Source organism: Penicillium rubens, assembly GCF_028828025.1.
Source record: "Penicillium rubens strain IBT 27055 chromosome Unknown utg000004l_segment0_segment0, whole genome shotgun sequence".
In the NCBI taxonomy this organism is placed as follows: Eukaryota; Fungi; Ascomycota; class Eurotiomycetes; order Eurotiales; family Aspergillaceae; genus Penicillium; species Penicillium rubens.
In genome coordinates, this window is record NW_026890602.1 from 112,527 (window position 1) to 132,117 (window position 19,591).

Here is a 19,591-nt window from a genome sequence, read left to right on the forward strand (position 1 = left end):
TTTGTCGACCATGAATTGGAGATATACAATCCCAGTGCTTGCCTTTCTCGCAACTCCAGGAATCAGTTGGCCTTATGACGAGACTCTTGTTGCTTATAACCTCAATGAGAATCAGACAGCAACCAACCCTTCGGATTACTGGGGAGAATGGCCCGACCACACATACTTCCCTTCTCCAGAAAATTGGCGTTTCCCTGTATATACGCTTTTTCTTGACCGATTTGTTAACGGCGACCCAACCAACGACAATGTAAATGGCACACTCTTTGAACATGACATCAATTCGAACCAAATGCGACATGGAGGGGATGTGGTTGGTCTGCTGGACACCTTGGACTATTTACAAGGAATGGGCATCAAGGTTAGCTCTATGAATGAAACTCGTGGGGACATCCAATATTAACCAACTACTGAACTTTTTAGGGGCTCTATCTCGCAGGTTTGGTTTTAATGAACCAGCCGTGGGGCTCTGATGGCTACTCGGCACTTGACACTACTCTACTCGACCAGCATTTTGGGACAATTCAAACATGGAGAGCAGCTATCACGGAGATTCACAACCGCGGCATGTACGTGATTTTTGACAATACCGTCGCAACGTAAGCATTCCAGTCTGATCGTCTTCCCTTATGGTGTCACAAGGATCTAACAGCAGTAGCATGGGAGATCTCATTGGGTTTGAAGGGTACATGAATACAACCACTCCATTTTCAGTCAAAGAGCACAAGGCTTCCTGGAAATCGGACCGTCAATATGTCGACTTCCGATATGGCAACACCTACAACGAGACATGCGATTATCCTCGCTTCTGGAATGAGACCGGATACCCTGTGGATGAGTATGTCGATTATCAACTGCGCGGATGCTACGATAGTGATTTTGACCAATACGGTGACATCGAAGCCTTTGGTGTCTATCCTGACTGGAAACGAGAGCTCGCTAAATTTGCCTCTGTGCAAGATCGGCTGCGTGAATGGGTGCCTAGTGTCAGGGAGAGACTTATACGCCATTCGTGTATGATCATCGCATCTTTCGACATCGACGGCTTTCGTTACGACAAGGCTACACAAGCCACCGTCGACGCTCTTGGGGATATCTCTGGGGCGTATCGAGACTGTGCTCGCCGTGTGGGCAAAAATAATTTCTTCCTTCCGGGTGAGATTACAAGTGGAAACACTCTCGGCTCTATCTTTCACGGGCGAGGACGTCAGCCTGATATGCAGTCCCAAACTCTCGAGGAGGCCTTTATGATGACGAATGCCTCTGACCCGGATTACTTTATTCGTGATCAAAACAAGCAGGCCACCGACGCTGCCGCATTTCATTACTCTGTCTATCGCTCCCTCACCCGGTTCTTGGGTATGGATGGTAACTTGGCGGCTGGCTACGACGTTCCAGTCAATTGGACCGAGGCCTGGTATCAAATGGTGCTTACCAATGATATGGTCAATGCTAACACGGGCAAATTTGATCCACGCCATATGTATGGAGCCACTAACCAGGATGTGTTCCGATGGCCAACCGTCGAATACGGCATTGAAAGACAACTGCTGGCTCTTTTTATCACGACATTGCATATGCCGGGCATTCCCATGCTTCTATGGGGCGAGGAACAAGCATTCTATATTTTAGATGCTTCGGCCGCTAACTATATCTATGGCCGTCAAGCAATGTCTCCTGCCACAGCTTGGAAAAATCACGGATGTTTCCAGTTGAATTCCACGCAATATTTCCAATGGCCTATCGAGTCAGGACGTTTAGGATGCCACGATGAGACAGTCACATACGACCACCGTGATCCCGCTCACCCCGTGAGGAACATTATCAAACACATGTATCAAATGCGACAGGACTTTGGTGCTCTGAATGACGGGTGGTGGATTCAGCTACTCTCGAACCAAACGCACAACATATATCTCCCGGGTTCTAACGGAGTCCCTACAGAAACTGGCATGTGGTCTGTCTTGCGCAGTCCATATTACCAGCTGCAGGATCTGGGAGAAATGGGCAACCAAACGGTCTGGTTTGTATACCAAAATGAAAACCGAACGGTGAACTATGAGTTCGACTGTTCTGACCCAACTGCGGCATTGATTGCTCCGTTCGATACCAACACCACAGTGAAGAATCTGTTCTACCCCCACGATGAGTTGACCCTGCAAGAGGGTCCGGCCAAACTTGCTTTGAACGGCTCCGATAACTACAACGGTTGCCTTGACAGTATGAAGCTTCAACCGTACGAATTTAGAGCCTACATCAGAAAAGAGAAATTCGTCTCTCCTCGCCCTATGATAACCAAGTTCTTACCTGGGCACGATGCTCCGTTGCTATCTGCTGTTGCGCCGGATCAAAGTGAATCAGTGGATATCAGCTTGTTCTTCTCCACAGAGATGAACTGCTCCATAGTGACCGACTCAATATCAGTTGAATCGTCTACTGAAACTGGAGAATGGCCTTATTTGGACCTTGACAGTGTCAGTTGTGAGAGTGTTGAACCGGAGACTACATCTTGGACCGGCCAAATCCCATCTACCTGGTCTTGGAGGGCCACCCTGACCGGCGTCTACAATGGCGTGCATAGATTGACGGTGAACAATGCGACAAGTATCGATGGGAGAGCAACCAACGCCATCGACCATTTCTTGATCCGAGTTGGGCAGTCCGATAATCCCATGATCTTTACCACGGCAAACTACTCCAGCAGCTTGCTTCATGAGCGCAAAGATGGTACACTTTTCATTGCACAACACGCAGCAGGAGCAGACAAATATCGGTACTCTACCAATTGGGGTAGTACTTTCACTCAATGGCTCCCATACGAGGGAGGAAACCACAGTATTCAAGAACTGCCTTGGTCTGGAACGAAGAAACAGAGATGGGAGGGGAAACACGTTCGGATTGAGTACTGGAGCCGCCTCACAGGCAGTAGCGACTACGTCCAAGAGGGTGATGGACCCGACTGGACTCCTGCCATCCGACGTCGCTTCCCTCATCTCTTTTTCAATGGGCCTTTCAACAGGTACGGATATGATGCTGGCTTGGATAACATCGTGAGACAAGATACCGATGGTCTCTGGAAATTCCGCTTTATGACCGAATGGCCTGCCCAGGGTCAGTTGAATGTCTGGGGTATCAACCCCGATAATCAACCGGATCAAAGCTACATCTACGGTGATTCCGATGGAGATTCAATCCTCGACCGTCTACCACCTTCTTCGCTCAGTGTGACGACTATAAACATCACTCATCATCCACCCAACCCGCACCTTGCTTGGAGGATTCAACTAGATGACTCGAATTTGCAGTTTAAGCTTGTTCCTGCAGGCTCCAAATACGTTCAAATGGCCCTCTTTTTCCTTCTTTGTATTGTTCCCGTTATCACGGCATCAACCTGCGCTTATATATTCAAGAAAACATTCTACCGGATCAAATTTAACCAAGTCGGTGTGAGTGAAAAGAAGACGCTCATTTCAATGGACTTCATCAACAAATTCAAGGTCGGCCACATGGAAGATGGACAGTCCAGAAATCCCTTCAAGCGCCTTGCAAGCAGGTCAAACTTCCTTCAAAGCACTTCTGCTTTTGGAAATCGCACTGGCCACCGACGAAAGGTCCTCGTTGCAACTATGGAATATGAGATCGACGACTGGGCCATCAAGATCAAAATTGGTGGCTTGGGTGTTATGGCACAGTTGATGGGGAAACAGCTCGGGCATCAGGATCTTGTCTGGGTGATTCCCTGTGTCGGTGGAGTGAAATATCCTATCGACAAACAAGCAGATTCGATGTTTGTCATGATCTTAGGAAATTCATACGAAATCAAGATCCAGTACCACCAACTGAGGAACATCACATATGTTTTACTGGATGCGCCCGTTTTCCGCCAGCAATCCGTCACAGAGCCCTATCCAGCCCGTATGGACGACCTCGACAGCGCTATCTACTACTCTGCCTGGAATCAATGCATTGCCCAGGCGATGAAGCGGTTTCCCGTTGATATGTACCACATCAATGACTATCATGGCTCAGTGGCTCCGTTATATCTTTTGCCCGAGACTATTCCTATTTGCTTATCGCTTCACAACGCCGAATTCCAAGGTCTATGGCCTATGCGGACACAGAAGGAGAAAACCGAAGTCTGTTCTGTTTTCAACCTTGATGTGGATGTTGTAACACGCTATGTTCAGTTCGGCGAGATCTTTAACATTCTTCATGCCGGTGCAAGCTATCTTCGCCTTCACCAACAAGGCTTTGGTGCTGTTGCCGTGTCGAAGAAGTATGGAAAGCGGTCATATGCTCGATATCCCATCTTTTGGGGCTTAAGAAAAGTTGGAAATCTACCGAATCCCGACCCCTCTGACACAGGCGAGTGGGATAAAGCCTTACATAAGGAGGGCGATATTAACGTCGACAATGACTTTGAGAACCGCAGAGCAGAACTAAAGCGCCAAGCTCAAGAATGGGCTGGTCTCGAGCAAAGACCTGACGCTGATCTGTTAGTCTTTGTGGGAAGATGGTCTATGCAAAAAGGCATCGACCTGATCGCCGATGTCTTGCCTAGTGTATTAGAGAGTCGAGAGCATGTTCAGCTCATTTGCATCGGGCCCCTGATTGATTTATATGGCAAATTCGCCGCGTTGAAACTAGACCGAATGATGAAGCTTTACCCTGGTCGAGTGTGCTCCAAACCTCAGTTCACGGTGCTGCCACAGTTCATCTTCTCCGGCGCAGACTTTGCACTGATTCCTTCGCGCGATGAACCATTTGGTCTTGTCGCGGTCGAATTCGGTCGGAAGGGTGCCCTTGGTATAGGGGCCAGAGTAGGCGGGCTCGGGCAGATGCCTGGCTGGTGGTATACAGTCGAGTCCACGACGACCTCCCACCTGTTGAAACAGTTCAAATTGGCCATCGATAGTGCGTTAAACTCCAAGCCCGAGGTACGTGCAATGATGCGCGCAAGGTCTGCCAAGCAACGATTCCCAGTTGCCCAGTGGATCGAAGATCTTGAGATCTTACAGTCCACATCGATTCGAGTCCATCAAAAGGAACGAGCCAAAGCTCAGTCCCAGTCCACCGCTGCTGGTGCATATAACGCCATCTATGGGATGATGACCCCGCAGGCTGCGTCGACAAGGTCGGGCGCATCAACACCTCCATTACAACCCTCAAGTCGCCCGGGTACTACAGGATCTCTACAGCGAAGTTCTATGATCTACAGTCGTGACGCAAGCCCTGGATACGATGGGCGACCTAGGTCGGGACTCAGTCGTCAGGTGTCACACGGCGTTCGGCCGGTATCTGGCACTATGGAGCCTCGCGGTCGATCGGACCTCGGGAAAGGCAGTGTTATCGAGGGTGACGACAGTGCTGGCAGAGCCACTCCAGAAGCCGAAGACAACAGCGATGACGAAATGATGGCCACTTGCTACGGCGATGATGATTATTCCATATCACCTGAAGGAACAGACCCAGGACGTGCACAAACTCCCCAGCCTCCGGGCGTGGCTCTCACCAAGGAGGCTCTATCGGCGCAACGTGCTAGTCAAGGCTCCTTGTTGGCCCGATGCAGCAATACGCCCTCTAGTTCATCGGCGCCGAGCACTGTTGGGACGGATGACACCCTTATTCCTCCTTCACGCCCATGGGCAGAGCCAGGCAACCGTCTCGGTAACGCCTCTGCCCTATCTGTCGATTCGGTTGTTGGAGAGAAGAAAGACTTTAAACTTCAAAAAGTTGATCCGTTCTTCACTGACAGCAACGGCGAGTACTACAGAGTGTTTGAAAAGAGACTCGAGGAACTTAATGGGGCGAACTCAGACAACCAACTCTGCATTGAGCAATACCTTGAGAAGAGCGAGAAGAAATGGTTCAACAAATTCCGTGATGCACGCCTTGGCCTCAATCAAGGATCTCCAGCAGGGTCAGTGCATCGGGGCAAAGCAGGAACATCCCCGAACGGGTCAGTTACCAACGACGATGCGACATCTCATGAAAGTGGTGAGCGCGAGAGGAAGGATGCTCAGCCGGATGAATTCCTTCTAGGCGATGACTACGTGCCACCAACGGGACTGAAGAAATGGATGCAAATGCGTATTGGAGAATGGCCAGTGTATTCTCTCTTCCTCGGACTGGGCCAAATCATCGCAGCCAATTCCTACCAGATTACCCTTCTCACCGGAGAGGTTGGCCAGACCGCCACGAAGTTGTACGGAATCGCGACGGTTTACCTTATTACTTCTATTCTATGGTGGTTTTTCTTCCGATACTGCAAATCCGTGCTCGTTCTGAGTGTGCCATGGTTCCTATACGGGACGGCCTTTTTGGTCATTGGAATGGCACACTTTGAGCCCAACTCACACAGTCGCGGATGGATCCAAAATGTTGGCAGTAGTCTCTACGCTGCTGCATCATCCAGCGGCTCTATCTTCTTTGCCCTCAATTTCGGCGATGAAAGCGGTGCACCGGTCAAGCAGTGGGTGTTCCGTGCTTGTCTGATTCAGGGCACACAGCAAGCCTATGTCATCGCTCTTTGGTACTGGGGTTCAACTTTGACTAAAGCTACCAACGCGGGGGTTATGGATGTGCAGGGCAGCATCACCAACACCTGGAGGATGACGTGCGTATAACATTGAAATCCTTCATCCCAAATGATCCAAGTCTTGCTAACCATTCCTATAGAGCGATATGTACCCCAATTACGCTCTTTTTGTGGGCAATCGGTCTCATCGTCTATTTCGGGTTGCCAAACTACTATCGCCAAACTCCCGGTAAAATGCCATCGTTCTACAAATCTGTCTTTCGACGCAAGATTGTACTTTGGAATTGGGTGGTTGTCATTCTCCAGAACTTCTTTTTGAGTGCCCCATATGGTCGAAATTGGAATTGTGAGTCTCTAGTTTATACAGAACCCCCCACCACCATCCCTCCCTTCCTATGCGTTGGGTTGCACTAATGGTCACCACAGTCCTGTGGATTTCCCAGCACGCCAGCCCGTGGCAAATCCTACTTCTCTGCGTTGCATTCTTTGGCTTTGCTTGGATAGTGGTTCTCTTCCTGCTAGCTAGACTATCCAAGTCCCATAGTTGGATCCTCCCAGTTCTCGCATGTGGTCTGGGTGCTCCACGTTGGGCCCAAATCTGGTGGGGTACATCGGGGTCCGGACTGTTCCTCCCCTGGGCTGGAAGTTATACCTCGGGGGCTCTTGTATCCCGCAGCCTTTGGCTCTGGCTCGGGATCTTGGATGCATTACAAGGTCTCGGATTTGGTATGATTCTGCTGCAAACTCTGACACGTATGCATATCTGCTTCACCCTTCTGGTGTCACAGGTCCTGGGCTCCATCGCGACTATCTGTGCAAGAGCCTTTGCACCAAACAACATTGGACCAGGGCCTATATCGCCAGATATCACGGCTGGTGCGGGTGCGTTAGGTAACGCTTGGTTTTGGGTTGCTCTTTTATTGCAGCTCTCAATCTGGTGTGTTCTCCCCCCTACTAAGAAAGCTATTGTGAGCATCATCTAACGTTTAAATTCCAGTGGTGGCTTTCTTCTTTTCTTCCGAAGGGAGCAGTTATCGAAGCCTTGAACAGATGTGGGGTTTTCTTTTGTTGGAAGTGGGTGGAATGGATTCAAGCTGCAATGTCTTTTCAATTTTCCTTACATTGGTGATATAACTGCTTGTTCGTTGTGGTTGTGGCTCAAACAGCACCAGCCCAAAGTATTTAGTGTCTAATATAATGATATAATGTGAGTTGACATGGAAGTTGACAAGCAACCCGCCAGGTTATGGCTACGCATAGACGTCGAGATCCAGTTAGTGTGCCTGCACTTCCCTCTGAACACCTTAATATATCTTATTTGTGTTATAGGAGTCAATAGGTTCTTAGTACAGGTAGGATGGTAAATCATGGCGATAGGCCTCAGAGAGAGCCTTTCAACCCACTCTTGGTCCCGGTGCCATCTTTGCAACGCCTGGGAAGAGGACATGGAACTAGTTCGCTGGAAGAACCGAAGTATGATTGTGCCTATGGTATCAATCGATTTAGTCGTGAGTACAAGGTTCGCCGACATTGCAGCCTGCTGATTGTGTTCGTCCCAGGAAAGGGGAGAGAGTAATGGTTAAGATACTATTCCCCTTATACGAGTACGTGACGAACGGAATAAAACAAAATGTGGAAGAATCCAAGAATTTATTATATAGAACTACAGATCCATGATCATAATTCATTCTCGTTGAAATTCGTAGGCTACCTAAATTATAAAATAGCCCATGATTAACACTGGGCAAAACAAAAGACAAATCGCAGCCGCAACAAGTAGGGGAATATGATTCGGAAATCCAAATGTGACTCAAAAATGAACTGCGGCAGTGACCATAACCAGCCACTTGACAAACACAAACAACTTTTACCACTCGAGAGGCTCGTTCTTCACATCACCACGGTTGGTCTTGGGAACAGGAGCGGCCTCGACCATAGTTGCGCCACGGCGGTCACGGCGAAGGTAGGCACTGCCATCCAACCAGGGAGTATCAAGGGTACGCTTGGACTCGAAACTGCGGATCTTAGACTCCATCTGGAGAGTAAGACCAATATCATCCAGGCCGTTGATAAGGCAGTGCTTGCGGAAAGCTTCGACCTCAAAGCTAGTGATCTTGTTACCCTGAGCATCCTTGATCTCCTGGTTGACAAGGTCAACCTCGACCTCACGGCCGGCGCGGGCCTCATCGGCAATCTTCTGCAGAGCAACCTCATCAGAGACAACGACGGGCAGCATGCCGTTCTTGAAGGTGTTGTTGAAGAAGATGTCGGCGAAGGAGGGGGCGATGATACACTTGATGCCGAAGTCGAGCAGAGCCCAGGGGGCGTGCTCGCGGGAGCTACCGCATCCGAAGTTGGGGCCAGTAACAACCAGGATCTTGGAGTCGCGGTAAATGCCCTGGTTCAGGACGAAATCGGGGTTCTCCTTGTCGTCGGTGTAACGGAGCTCATAGAACAGAGCGGTACCGAGACCGGTGCGCTTGATGGTCTTAAGGAATTGCTTAGGGATGATAGCATCGGTGTCGACGTTGGCGCGATCCAAAGGCGCGGCGATACCCTTCAGGGTGGTGAACGTGGGAAGACCAGTACTCTTGCCACCGCCGCTAGCAGGGGCCGAAGAGTTAGTGTGGGGCTCGTTGTCGGCGGGGCGGTCCAGGACGCGGTCGAGTTCATCCTCGGTCTCGGGGGATTCGAACACGGGCTGGACGTCGATCTTAGGCGAGGCTTTGCCGAGGACGGGGCTGGCGACGACGTGCTCACGAACATCAGCGAGCTTGCCGACAATGGCAGCAGTGGCAGCCATGGCGGGTGACATGAGGTGTGTACGACCCTGGGCACCCTGGCGACCCTCGAAGTTGCGGTTGGAGGTACTAGCGCAGCGCTCCTTGGGAGACAGGATATCCGGGTTCATACCCAGGCACATAGAGCAGCCAGCCTCACGCCATTCGAAACCGGCATCAGTGAAGACCTTGTCGAGACCCTCGGACTCAGCCTGCTCCTTGACGAGACCCGATCCAGGGACAATCATAGCACGCTTGATGTTGGAGGCAACCTTGCGGCCGTTGACCACCTTGGCCGCGGCACGCAAATCCTCGATACGGGCGTTGGTGCAAGATCCAATGAAGACCTTGTCAACCACAACATCCTTCATGGGTGTACCAGACACAAGACCCATATACTCGAGAGCCCGCTTGCAAGAGGCCTTGCGGTTCTCATCCTCGAAGTCATCGGGGCTGGGGACAACGCCAGTGATCGGGACCACGTCCTGGGGAGAGGTACCCCATGAGATGGTGGGAATGATATCCTTGCCATCAATAAAGACCTCGCTATCGTACTTGGCCCCAGCGTCAGACTTCAGGCTGGACCAGTAGCTGGTGGCCTTGTTCCACTCTGCGCTGCCGTACTTGGGAGCCAGAGGACGACCCTTGAGGTATTCGAAGGTGATCTCGTCGGGCGCAATCATACCGGCACGCGCACCACCCTCAATAGACATGTTGCACATTGACATACGGGCCTCCATGCTCAGTCCACGGATGACAGATCCGCAGAACTCAATAACAGCACCATTACCACCAGCGGTACCGATAACACCGATGATGTGGAGAACGACGTCCTTACTAGTGACGCCAGCAGGGAGCTCGCCATCAACCTGGATGCGCATGTTCTTGCTGCGGCGGGTAATGAGTGTCTGGGTTGCGAGCACGTGCTCAACTTCACTGGTTCCAATACCGAACGCGAGGGCACCGAAAGCGCCGTGTGTGGAAGTGTGGCTGTCACCGCAGACGACAGTTGTGCCGGGAAGAGTGAAACCCTGCTCCGGGCCGATAATGTGGACAATACCCTGACGCTTGTCGCCCATACCGAAATAGGTGAGCCCAAAGTCCTTCACGTTCTCCTCCAGGGTTGTGCATTGGAGACGCGAATCATTCTCCTTGATGAAGTCGGCGGCATTTTTGAAGTTTTTTCGTGAAGAGGTGGGAATGTTCTATCCGAAGAAAACGGGCTTCAATTAGTCAGGGCTTCCAATAAACACGGGATTGAACATACGTGATCAACTGTAGCCAGGGTGCAGTCCGGCCGGCGGACCTGGCGGCTGGCATTTTTGAGGCCCTCGAAAGCTTGGGGAGATGTAACCTCGTGAACAAGGTGTCGGTCAATGTAGATCAAGCAAGTGCCATCTTCTTGCTCATTGACGATGTGGTCCTGGAAGACCTTGTCATACAAGGTCTTGGGTCCTGACTCGGCGGAAGGCATGGTGGGGGGATAGAAAAGATTAAGAGCAGCGGTGAATAGAGGATATGAGGGTACAATGTTTGAAGATGATGAGAAAGGGGGAGATAATAGGCGGGAGCCCCAATGAAGAGCAATATAGTATATAGTAAAATACCGAGAACCTGGGGAACTGGAATTGGAATGACTGTTATATTTTTCTGCTCTGAAGCATCCGCGATGTCGCTGGAGAGCTTCTCGAGGGGCAATGCCGATTTCGGCCGGTCAGCGGCGAATGGTAGCAATTTTATTGGCCGAAGTGGCAACACAAGGGACGACCGATATCGGTCGGCGCTGGTTGATCCAAAAAGGGGGAACGCGGCTAACCTCGCTTGGCGGCGGACACTCGTAGACCCGCTCCGGACCAGGTAATTAAAATGCGCTTATTGGCTGTTACTTCCAAGGTTCCGCCTCCGATCGGCCCGCCATTTTTTGACTCAACGCTTATACGCTTAGCACTGCGAACACGGCATGATGGCATAGTGGATATGGTGATCTGGGGAAACCATCAAGTATACCCCTGATGTTATATTGGAAAGGAGATGCATACATTGACCGCTGCCAATCATTCCACAATACAACCCCCCGGGGGGTATCAGACGCTTTCACATGTTCTTCGCAAAGAACTGCCATATTTTGAACTTGTTTCATGGTCTAATTTAATCTACCGAAAGTCAGATACCAAACGCCAATGCCCGTGTCTCCTGAAGCAAAATTTCATAAAGTGTCGGAAGAATCCACGGAACCTCGTCGGCTACCGAGGCAAAGAGCCCAGATCAACCACGATCCTCTTTCCTGACACTGAACCACTCCGCAACGTCTCGAGCGCCGCATTTATACCCTCTAACCCACCTTCTGCATGGACAATCTCTGGCAATGTAAGATTCGTCGATTGCAGAAGATCTTCCAACCAGCATACCATTGCTTCACCCACCGCAGGAGCAGTATGGAAGAGCTTAATGGGCACAGTGTGATATTGTACCCCCGGGTTCCTCTGTTTAGGAAGCCCGGTTAATCCAAGAAGATGAGCATGGCCATCGGGATTAAGAGCCTTTTCAAGCTGTGTTGCTGTGTCTCTTCCGACCATATCGATGGCATATCGCAGCTTGCCTCCGGTGACACCGCGAATAATTTCCACCGCACGATCAGGATCATGTCGATCGACTAGCAGATCTGCACCGGACTGCACAAGCTTAGCGCCATGCCGTGCTGCATCCGCTACGCAAATCACGCGTAACCTGGCGAGTTTGGCCAGTTGAAGAGTTATCAGACCCGTAGTTGTCGAGGCTGTAATAAGGATGTCAGTGGTCGGATCGTAGTACTGGAGACATTGGGTATCTTACCTCCCCAGATAGCAACCCAGTCTCCACGTTGTGGCTTTTCTGAGTCCAATAATGACGCGAAGCATTCTTCATGGATGTCGGTGGGTATATCAGTTCGGTCAAGTCTTTTGATGATATTGGGCAAATTAGGACCGGGGGCTTGTGAGATGAGGGAGAAGTCTAGGCCAAATGAGACGCCCAAAGCCAGCACAGCGGCAACGAATGCGACTCCAACAGAAGCCGAAGCATGGATAGATGTTGAAGAAGGAATTCGGGCAGCATTGAAGTCGTTAGCAATGGCGTATTCTTGGAATGCTGCTTTCCTAATATCCCGGTAATCCGTTGATGGAACCAGCACGACGTCGCCTACACGAAGACGTGATGGCCCTTTGGGGACGTGTAATACAAGGCCAGCCAGATCACGCCCGTTGATCCATGGCAGGCTGGGGATACCAAAGTTGAATGCCCTAATCGATTCACCGGTTAGTTGTTGACTATAGTTCGGGGGTGCTGGTGTCCAGCTGTAGAATAGCAATACTTACGGTCCCTTCCAGTCGATAGGATTGAGGCCGACTGCGAGGACCTGCGAATCAAGAATTAGCACCTCGTGTTATACAAGATCCAGTCGGCGGGGACACGTCATACCTTGACAAGGATCTCTCCCTCGTGCAAAACAGAAGGAATGGCATGGTCATCTACTAATGCGTACTGTTCTCGGGCCCCCTTGAGAAGCAAGACTCTTTGCCTTGACTTCTCAGACCGTGGTGACGGGGGTTCACTCTCAGACCTTGACTCATTAGAGTAATCTGAGATAGACTCCGAAAACAGGTTCTGGTGGAAGGTAGTCGGGGTCTTCTGCAACTTTTCGAGTTGGAGGCAAGTAGAGGTAGTCGACATGATGCTTGAAGGTAGTAATGGCATGACTTGAAGCTGGATCACAGAGAAACGCCAATCCAACTAGGCTCTATCTATATTGCCCTTGGTACCAGTCTATATGATCTCTCGGACGAGAAGATAAAGCCAAAGCACGCCTCATTTTAGGGCGCGGGGCAGTGATACCAATCCCTCCCATGATCACGTACCTAGGGCTGGAGCACCTCCACACAACGCTTGGCTCTGGGGCTTCCTAGCAAGATCAATGGGATAATTTCGTCTCACATTTGCGCAATAAGAGCGTTTCCGTACTTCCGAGGCCTGCTCATAGTCATTATCCATTGCTCATCGCGGGGCATGAATGGCGTGATAAACTGAAAGACCGAGGGTCGATCAACGCTCTTATATTTGTCGAAAGATAGAGAGGGCTATGAGGATTAGGATGATTCAAGGAAAGTGATATAAGTCTGATTAGCTATATGTACCGAATATTCCAATAGAAAACCGAATATTTTCTGCTCTCTTGAAGTCCGAAATTGAAATTTGACTCCCAGAATCCCAAATTCTCAAGTTCGCCTCCAAACTGATGTGATCCCGGGTTGAGATGACGAAACTGCTTAGGATTTTCACTACTCCCTGAATCATGAATGTCTGGAAGTGACGATAATCGAAAATATGGACTAATTTGTTCTCCTTGAATTATTAACCGACTGGAATTGTTCAATACTACTGGTCCGGAAATATATATCGGATTTGCTATAGCGACTGTAAAACAAAGCACATCTTTTATAGTATAAATGCTTAGTACAACTTGAGCTCCTAATATCATTGGAACACAAGAGTATTCCGAGTCTACTCCACATATATTGTATAGAATACAATTCTGGGGTTCCTAGTGTGTCTCCATGTTCCCATCCATCCGATTCCTCAGAACCCCCTTGAGAATTCACAATCCACTTGGTTATATATTCATTGACGAGCCTCTTTCTCAGTAGATCTGAGCATTTTAACAGTTTTTCAATTCGGAGTATTTGCCTATAGGATCTGTGCCGCCTCCTGAAAGTTCCGTGCGAGCACGTAATTCCACCACAGAACGACAACATTAAGTGAGTGTCAAGGCTAGATCCCTTTGAAGCTAGACAGAAGGTCTGGAATACCACAAACCAATAAATTCTTTCCGATATTACCGTCGTGGACAAATCTTTCGAGGCAGTACGGAGTACAGCCGACCACTTTTGATATGGAGTATAGATCTCGCGCAGACGCTCTGGTTATAAAACACCCCAACGCCAGTCAAAAATGACTCGACTCCCCAATAACCCACTCCGACTTATTATGACAAACCCTGAAAAAGACGTTGCGCCAAGTGACGTGGTGACCAGTGCGGATTCCTTCAATTCGCCGCTTGGTGGGCCACGTAAAGGTGAGCTTGCAATACCTATTCTTGTTCAAAGTCGACGGAGCTGACTGTTACCCTGGAAGTCAAATGGTACCGTTCGACGTTTTACAATGCCCTTATTCTCGGCATTTGCAACTTTCTTGCCCCCGGAATTTGGGGCGCCATGAACTCTTTGGGTGGAGGAGGCGAAGAGGAACCCTATCTCGTCAACGCAGCGAACGCCTTGACCTTCGGGCTTATGGTAGTGTCTTGCTTCTTTGGTAGTGTTATCGTGCGATTTATCGGCATCAAATGGACACTTATCGTGGGAACAATGGGATACGCACCTTACGCAGCAGGGCTATATACAAACAATCGATTTGATCAAGAATGGCTGGTTATCCTGGGCGCGGCACTTTGCGGCATGTCAGCAGGCATCTTTTGGATGGCAGAGGCAGCAATCGCACTTTCATATCCCGAGCCATACAACCAAGGACGCTTCTTGGGGTTCTGGCTCAGCTTCCGAGTTGGAGGACAAATACTCGGTGGTGTCATCAGTCTCGGCGTCAATGCTCATCGATCGACCTCGGGCTCTATTTCATACACTGTGTACCTGATTTTTATTGCGCTACAAGCACTTGGCCCTTTCGCTGGTCTGCTTTTGAACAATCCATCTCAGGTACAGCGAAAAGACGGGATCCCTGTTCAACTTCAGGTGGCGAATAGCATCGGATACGAGATGAAGAGTATGTCGAAGCTTTGGATCAGTCGCAAATTCCTGTACATCATTCCATTTATTTGCCAGGCTGTTTATACAGAGGCTGTGATGTTTTCGTACGAGGGGTTGTGGTTCTCAGTACGGGCCAGAGCTCTCGGGTCATTCCTTTCCGGTGTGATTGCTTTGATCATCGGCAACCTTCTAGGAGCCTTCCTTGACACCAAGCGGATATCACTGAAAAAGAGAAGTCGATACGCATTTTTGTTAGTCGTCGGCTGGCAAGGCATGTGCTGGATCTGGGCTTCAGTGTTGACAACGGAGTTCAACAAGACAAACCCGATATATGACTGGACTGACCCAGGTTTTGGAAGAGCCTTCGTCCTCTTCCTGTTCTGGGTTGCTGGCTTCCAGCTCAACTATATGTATCTGTAAGTTGGTCTTCGCTGGGTGACGGCTCGGTTGGGATTATGCTGATTGACCAGGTTTTTCTTGGTGGGCAACCTTGCGGATGATCAAGAAGAGGTCGTCCGGATTGCGGGCTTGTTGCGTGGGACTGAATCCGCCGCCCAGTGTGTCAGCGTACGTACACCTCTCGACTCGCTTCTGTATAGCATGAATACTAACGGGGTATCTCCAGTATGGCCTAAGTAGCGTGAACATCATGGCCGCGGTGGGTAGTATATACCTCAACTTCGGCCTGTGGGCTATCGCGATATTCCCTGCCTGGCTCATTGTTAAAGAGGTGGGAGAAGCTTTTGGGGATAAAAAGATCGCTAGAGAGACTCCTGGTTTGCGTGGGACCTTGGATCAGGAGTGAATGGATAGAGGAAGCGACTACCTAGGTAAATGTTGGCGCAAATCTCTGAGAGAATTGGTCCGGCGCAAGGATATTTAATTTAAATCTGGGGTAGACCCCCTTGTCCGTGTTGAAAATGGTATACGTTGAAAAGGTTATGACTCTATGATTGGCTTGTGCCCAGGATTCTCGCAGACCAGAAGACTTTTAAAGCTATGCGATGAAACCGAATTCCCTATTATCATGGTGGAACACGAGCAATGCGAGACGATGCCGTACGAACAAACCGATCATTCCGCAGACAGTTTGCACTGCAACCATGTGCCACGCCAGTTGGTCTTCTCGCATCGGACCCATCCACACCAGCCAAAGATTCAAAATAGTGAGATTACTTGATTCAGTAATTCGACCATTTTCGTCTTGGGTGATCCGCACCAGTCCCAAAGTGTGTAATAGGCGCAGTGCGGTATCAATCAAAGGTGACGGGGGGCTCGTCCACTCCGTGACAGAAGCGTCCAGCAACCCAGTGGAAGCACTGAACTTTGGCAGTCGATGGCGAGGACAAGGAATGAGTTTGAAGAGCTGCGGGGTCGAGTACAGAAAATTGAAAATCTGCGGAATGAACAGTAGCAGCAGCGTTTTGCTGAAATGCCCAAGGATACCAACCACGGCGAACACCATACCTGCGAAATAGCAGTACGTATCACCCACGAACACCTTCGACGGATACCAGTTATGGAACAGAAGGGCTGCTGATACACCAATGAATGGAAGCAGAAAGTATATCGACAACAAGTGCGAGTCGGTGGCAGGGTGCGGGTATGGTGTCATAGGTGCAAGGTACATTGCATCATTGAATAGCAATTGAATCGCAATCACCAGTGACTGAGCGACCTCGATACCGTTAATACCTGCCAACATGTTGATCGCGTTTGGACAGAAGATTGACACCGCTGCCATGTACATGTAGTACAGCCATCCAAGATCAACAATGTCACCTAGGTAGGGTTGCAGCGGCACCGGCACGACAACTTGGGTGACGCCAAAGTCAACAAAGTACACAATGAGCATCGGAATTGCGGAGAAAGCAGGTATCAGGACTTTGTGCCTCCAGCGAATGTCGAACAGGTCATCACCGATCCCGAGAATCACGACTGATTGCAAAGACAAGAGACCAGAAAGGTAAGAAGCAAGCTATCCAATTGTATGTTAGTTTGAGGCCAGCATCAGCAAATGTAAAATCAGAACCCACCTTTCCGTGCGGAAATCGATGAAGGAATCGGCCGTTCTCAATATGTTGCGATTCAATCACGACGTCACGGTTTCCGCCGCCGGATGTGGCTGCGACAATATCCTTGTAGAAGGCGAACGGAATAAACATGATGAGCGACATCAGATATACAACAGCGCAGACAGCGCCCATGGTTTCAGGTCTAGACCCCAAATATTAGTACATGCTGTGATCACAAGTTCAAGAGCCGTATACATACATCTCGGGGCGGCTAGGCTTTGCCATATCTTTTCCCTTAAGTCCTGCTTTAATAAATGCAGGCCCCAGCCACCGAACCAGGCTAAAAGCCACCGCAAACACTATGCCACACAGTGCAATTGAAGCCACTAAAGGCGCTCCATCACCTTGGAACGTGGCGTTGAGTATCGCTAAACCGGCCCCCACGAGGGCCAGTAGACGCCAAGTCTCCTTACGGGAGAGGGTGTTTGAGGTATGCATGGCGGACATGCGACCCAGGTGGCAGGAACGATGTCCCTTTGTTGCAAAGAGAAATTCACAAGGAACCGACCTATGCAACAAGAGGAAAAGTCCACGTCGGCGACGCGCAATCTGTCTTCATTCTCCAAATACTCGATAAGCTTATCGAGTTCTGCCAGACCTATCTGACCGCTAAATTTGGCGGTGAGAGTGTATCCCGTCGACCAATAAAGGTAAGGCGACGTCAACCACCTGTTTCATACCACATGCGTGCAGATGCATAAAATTTAAATCGACATTGGCCCAGCTGTCTAATTCGTCAATCTCACAGCCCAGTCCGCTTCGATGGGGGCAGTGGAGCGCCCCGAGATATCGGCGGGATTTGCCGACTTTGACGCTGGCCATCGGGATCTGGTCACTGTCACCAGATTTAACTTCTATGGCAACCGTATTGTCACCGCTTCTTCTGATCACCGCATGAAAGTTTGGGATCTCAAGGATGGCCAATGGCAACTGGTAGATACCTGGCGCGCCCACGATGCTGAGATACGCGATGTATGTCCCCAAACAAGCCAGGGCGCAATTCTAAGGCTACCATTGCGGCTCATGTACTAAACTGCTATATCAGGCCACATGGAATGGTCCTTTCACAGGCCAACATATTGGCAGTGTTGGAGAGGACATGAAGTTGAAAATTTGGCAAGAAGATGTAACCCAACCACCAAACTCAGGACGGCGTTTCAAATCGGTCTTTCGCATGACCGCACCCCAAAGACATCCATTTGTATCACTTGACTTCCGCAACATTGACCTGGAGTCATGGCTGGCCGCGATAACACGCGATGGCTATCTCATGGTTATGGAACCCGTCAGCCCCGATAGCCTTGCAGATTGGCAGCCTGTTGACCAGTTCCGAGTGTGTACCGCCCCGGAACGCGGGGAGGAAACAAGTTTCAAAGTCCAGTTTCACCATGATCCTACCGATATCACTCACACTGTCTTACCGGATTCTGATCGGAAGAGCCTGTCGCTAGTTGTGGCTGCCATGGACACCGTCAAGGTCTATCGCACTGATGCAAACCGACGATTCTACCATGCAATTGAACTGAATGGTCACGGTGGTCTTGTGAGAGACATTTCCTGGGCAAATGGTTCTGTTCGTGGTTACGATCTTATTGCGAGCGGCGGCAAGGATGGTCTGGTCCGCATCTTTGAAGTGTACACGATGCCAGCTGGCCAAGCACAGAACTCTAACGGCCGGAAGGCGGACCTTCGCATGCAGTCACAGTCCCAGTCCCAGTCCCAGTCACCATCACTCCGAGCGACATCGCAGTCCGGGATCGGTTCTGCCCTCGCAAGCCGTGTGCCTGCGTCGGTGACTGATCGCCAAGCCAACGGGGAATCCCAATTTCGGCACTCGTTCAAACAGGTGGCTTGCATTGATACTAAACACCTCGATGTGTGGCAGGTTCAATTCTCCTTTTCTGGTAAGTGTTCCTTCGTTGTATCTACAACCCTAAGCCTTTTTCGCTAATCCACTGTTAGGTGACTCGTTGATCTCCTCCGGGGACGATGGGGCAGTTCGGTTCTGGAAAAGATCTTTGTCTGGCGAATGGCTCGAGTTCGCCGAAACAGACATGGCTTCTCAGTGATCTTATCCTTCCAAGCACTGCGAGACATGGAAAATTATTGCAGAGTGCCCAATACTTGTCTCTTCCCACCCTCACCCCTTTTATTTTCCTTCACAAACAATGATACCCTTTACATTTGATTTCTGCATACTCCTGTGTTCTCACTGTGTACCTAGGTAGTATCTCTGGAACTAATTAGTCGAATTCAAGGTTGCTATTTCTGTTTTAGTCTCGAACTATCCCCATTACACAAGGAAAGAACGATTTGGAGATGCCGTGGTTGGTTCCCTGACACCCTGACAATTTTCTTCTCAAGCCGTAACCACTCTCAACCTTCTACCCTCATCACCTAAAATCA

At 49.9% G+C, this 19,591-nt stretch overlaps 7 protein-coding genes across 7 annotated transcripts; 4 read left to right on the plus strand and 3 right to left on the minus strand.

The window, feature by feature from the left end:
* Positions 1-10: 10 nt before the first annotated feature.
* Positions 11-7,521, plus strand: ags2 (alpha-1,3-glucan synthase Ags2; the record flags this gene model as incomplete). The annotated part of the gene is made up of 5 exons (XM_002560231.2): positions 11-361; positions 424-599; positions 659-6,616; positions 6,679-6,884; positions 6,965-7,521. 5 exons carry the CDS (start codon positions 11-13, stop codon positions 7,519-7,521), a joined length of 7,248 nt encoding a protein of 2,415 aa, XP_002560277.2.
* An 884-nt stretch (positions 7,522-8,405) lies between these two features.
* On the minus strand, positions 8,406-10,792 carry luA (3-isopropylmalate dehydratase LEU1; the record flags this gene model as incomplete). Its single annotated transcript, XM_002560232.1, has 2 exons — positions 8,406-10,523; positions 10,586-10,792. The coding sequence occupies 2 exons, from the start codon at positions 10,790-10,792 to the stop codon at positions 8,406-8,408; spliced, it is 2,325 nt and encodes a 774-aa protein (XP_002560278.1).
* A 195-nt stretch (positions 10,793-10,987) lies between these two features.
* On the plus strand, positions 10,988-11,179 carry N7525_009994 (uncharacterized protein; the record flags this gene model as incomplete). The annotated part of the gene is made up of 1 exon (XM_061214929.1): positions 10,988-11,179. The coding sequence occupies one exon, from the start codon at positions 10,988-10,990 to the stop codon at positions 11,177-11,179; it is 192 nt and encodes a 63-aa protein (XP_061067441.1).
* A 382-nt stretch (positions 11,180-11,561) lies between these two features.
* N7525_009995 (zinc-binding alcohol dehydrogenase family protein) lies at positions 11,562-13,026 on the minus strand (the record flags this gene model as incomplete). The annotated part of the gene is made up of 4 exons (XM_061214930.1): positions 11,562-12,094; positions 12,151-12,596; positions 12,672-12,712; positions 12,775-13,026. The coding sequence occupies 4 exons, from the start codon at positions 13,024-13,026 to the stop codon at positions 11,562-11,564; spliced, it is 1,272 nt and encodes a 423-aa protein (XP_061067442.1).
* A 1,275-nt stretch (positions 13,027-14,301) lies between these two features.
* N7525_009996 (DUF895 domain membrane protein) lies at positions 14,302-15,915 on the plus strand (the record flags this gene model as incomplete). Its single annotated transcript, XM_061214931.1, has 4 exons — positions 14,302-14,425; positions 14,485-15,526; positions 15,581-15,677; positions 15,736-15,915. The coding sequence occupies 4 exons, from the start codon at positions 14,302-14,304 to the stop codon at positions 15,913-15,915; spliced, it is 1,443 nt and encodes a 480-aa protein (XP_061067443.1).
* Positions 15,916-16,107: 192 nt separating this feature from the next.
* Positions 16,108-17,632, minus strand: N7525_009997 (UDP-N-acetylglucosamine--dolichyl-phosphate N-acetylglucosaminephosphotransferase; the record flags this gene model as incomplete). The annotated part of the gene is made up of 3 exons (XM_002560235.2): positions 16,108-17,088; positions 17,147-17,327; positions 17,385-17,632. The coding sequence occupies 3 exons, from the start codon at positions 17,630-17,632 to the stop codon at positions 16,108-16,110; spliced, it is 1,410 nt and encodes a 469-aa protein (XP_002560281.2).
* Positions 17,633-17,947: 315 nt separating this feature from the next.
* Positions 17,948-19,254, plus strand: N7525_009998 (putative nuclear pore protein (SEH1); the record flags this gene model as incomplete). The annotated part of the gene is made up of 3 exons (XM_002560236.1): positions 17,948-18,157; positions 18,231-19,089; positions 19,148-19,254. The coding sequence occupies 3 exons, from the start codon at positions 17,948-17,950 to the stop codon at positions 19,252-19,254; spliced, it is 1,176 nt and encodes a 391-aa protein (XP_002560282.1).
* Between the last annotated feature and the right edge of the window lie 337 nt (positions 19,255-19,591).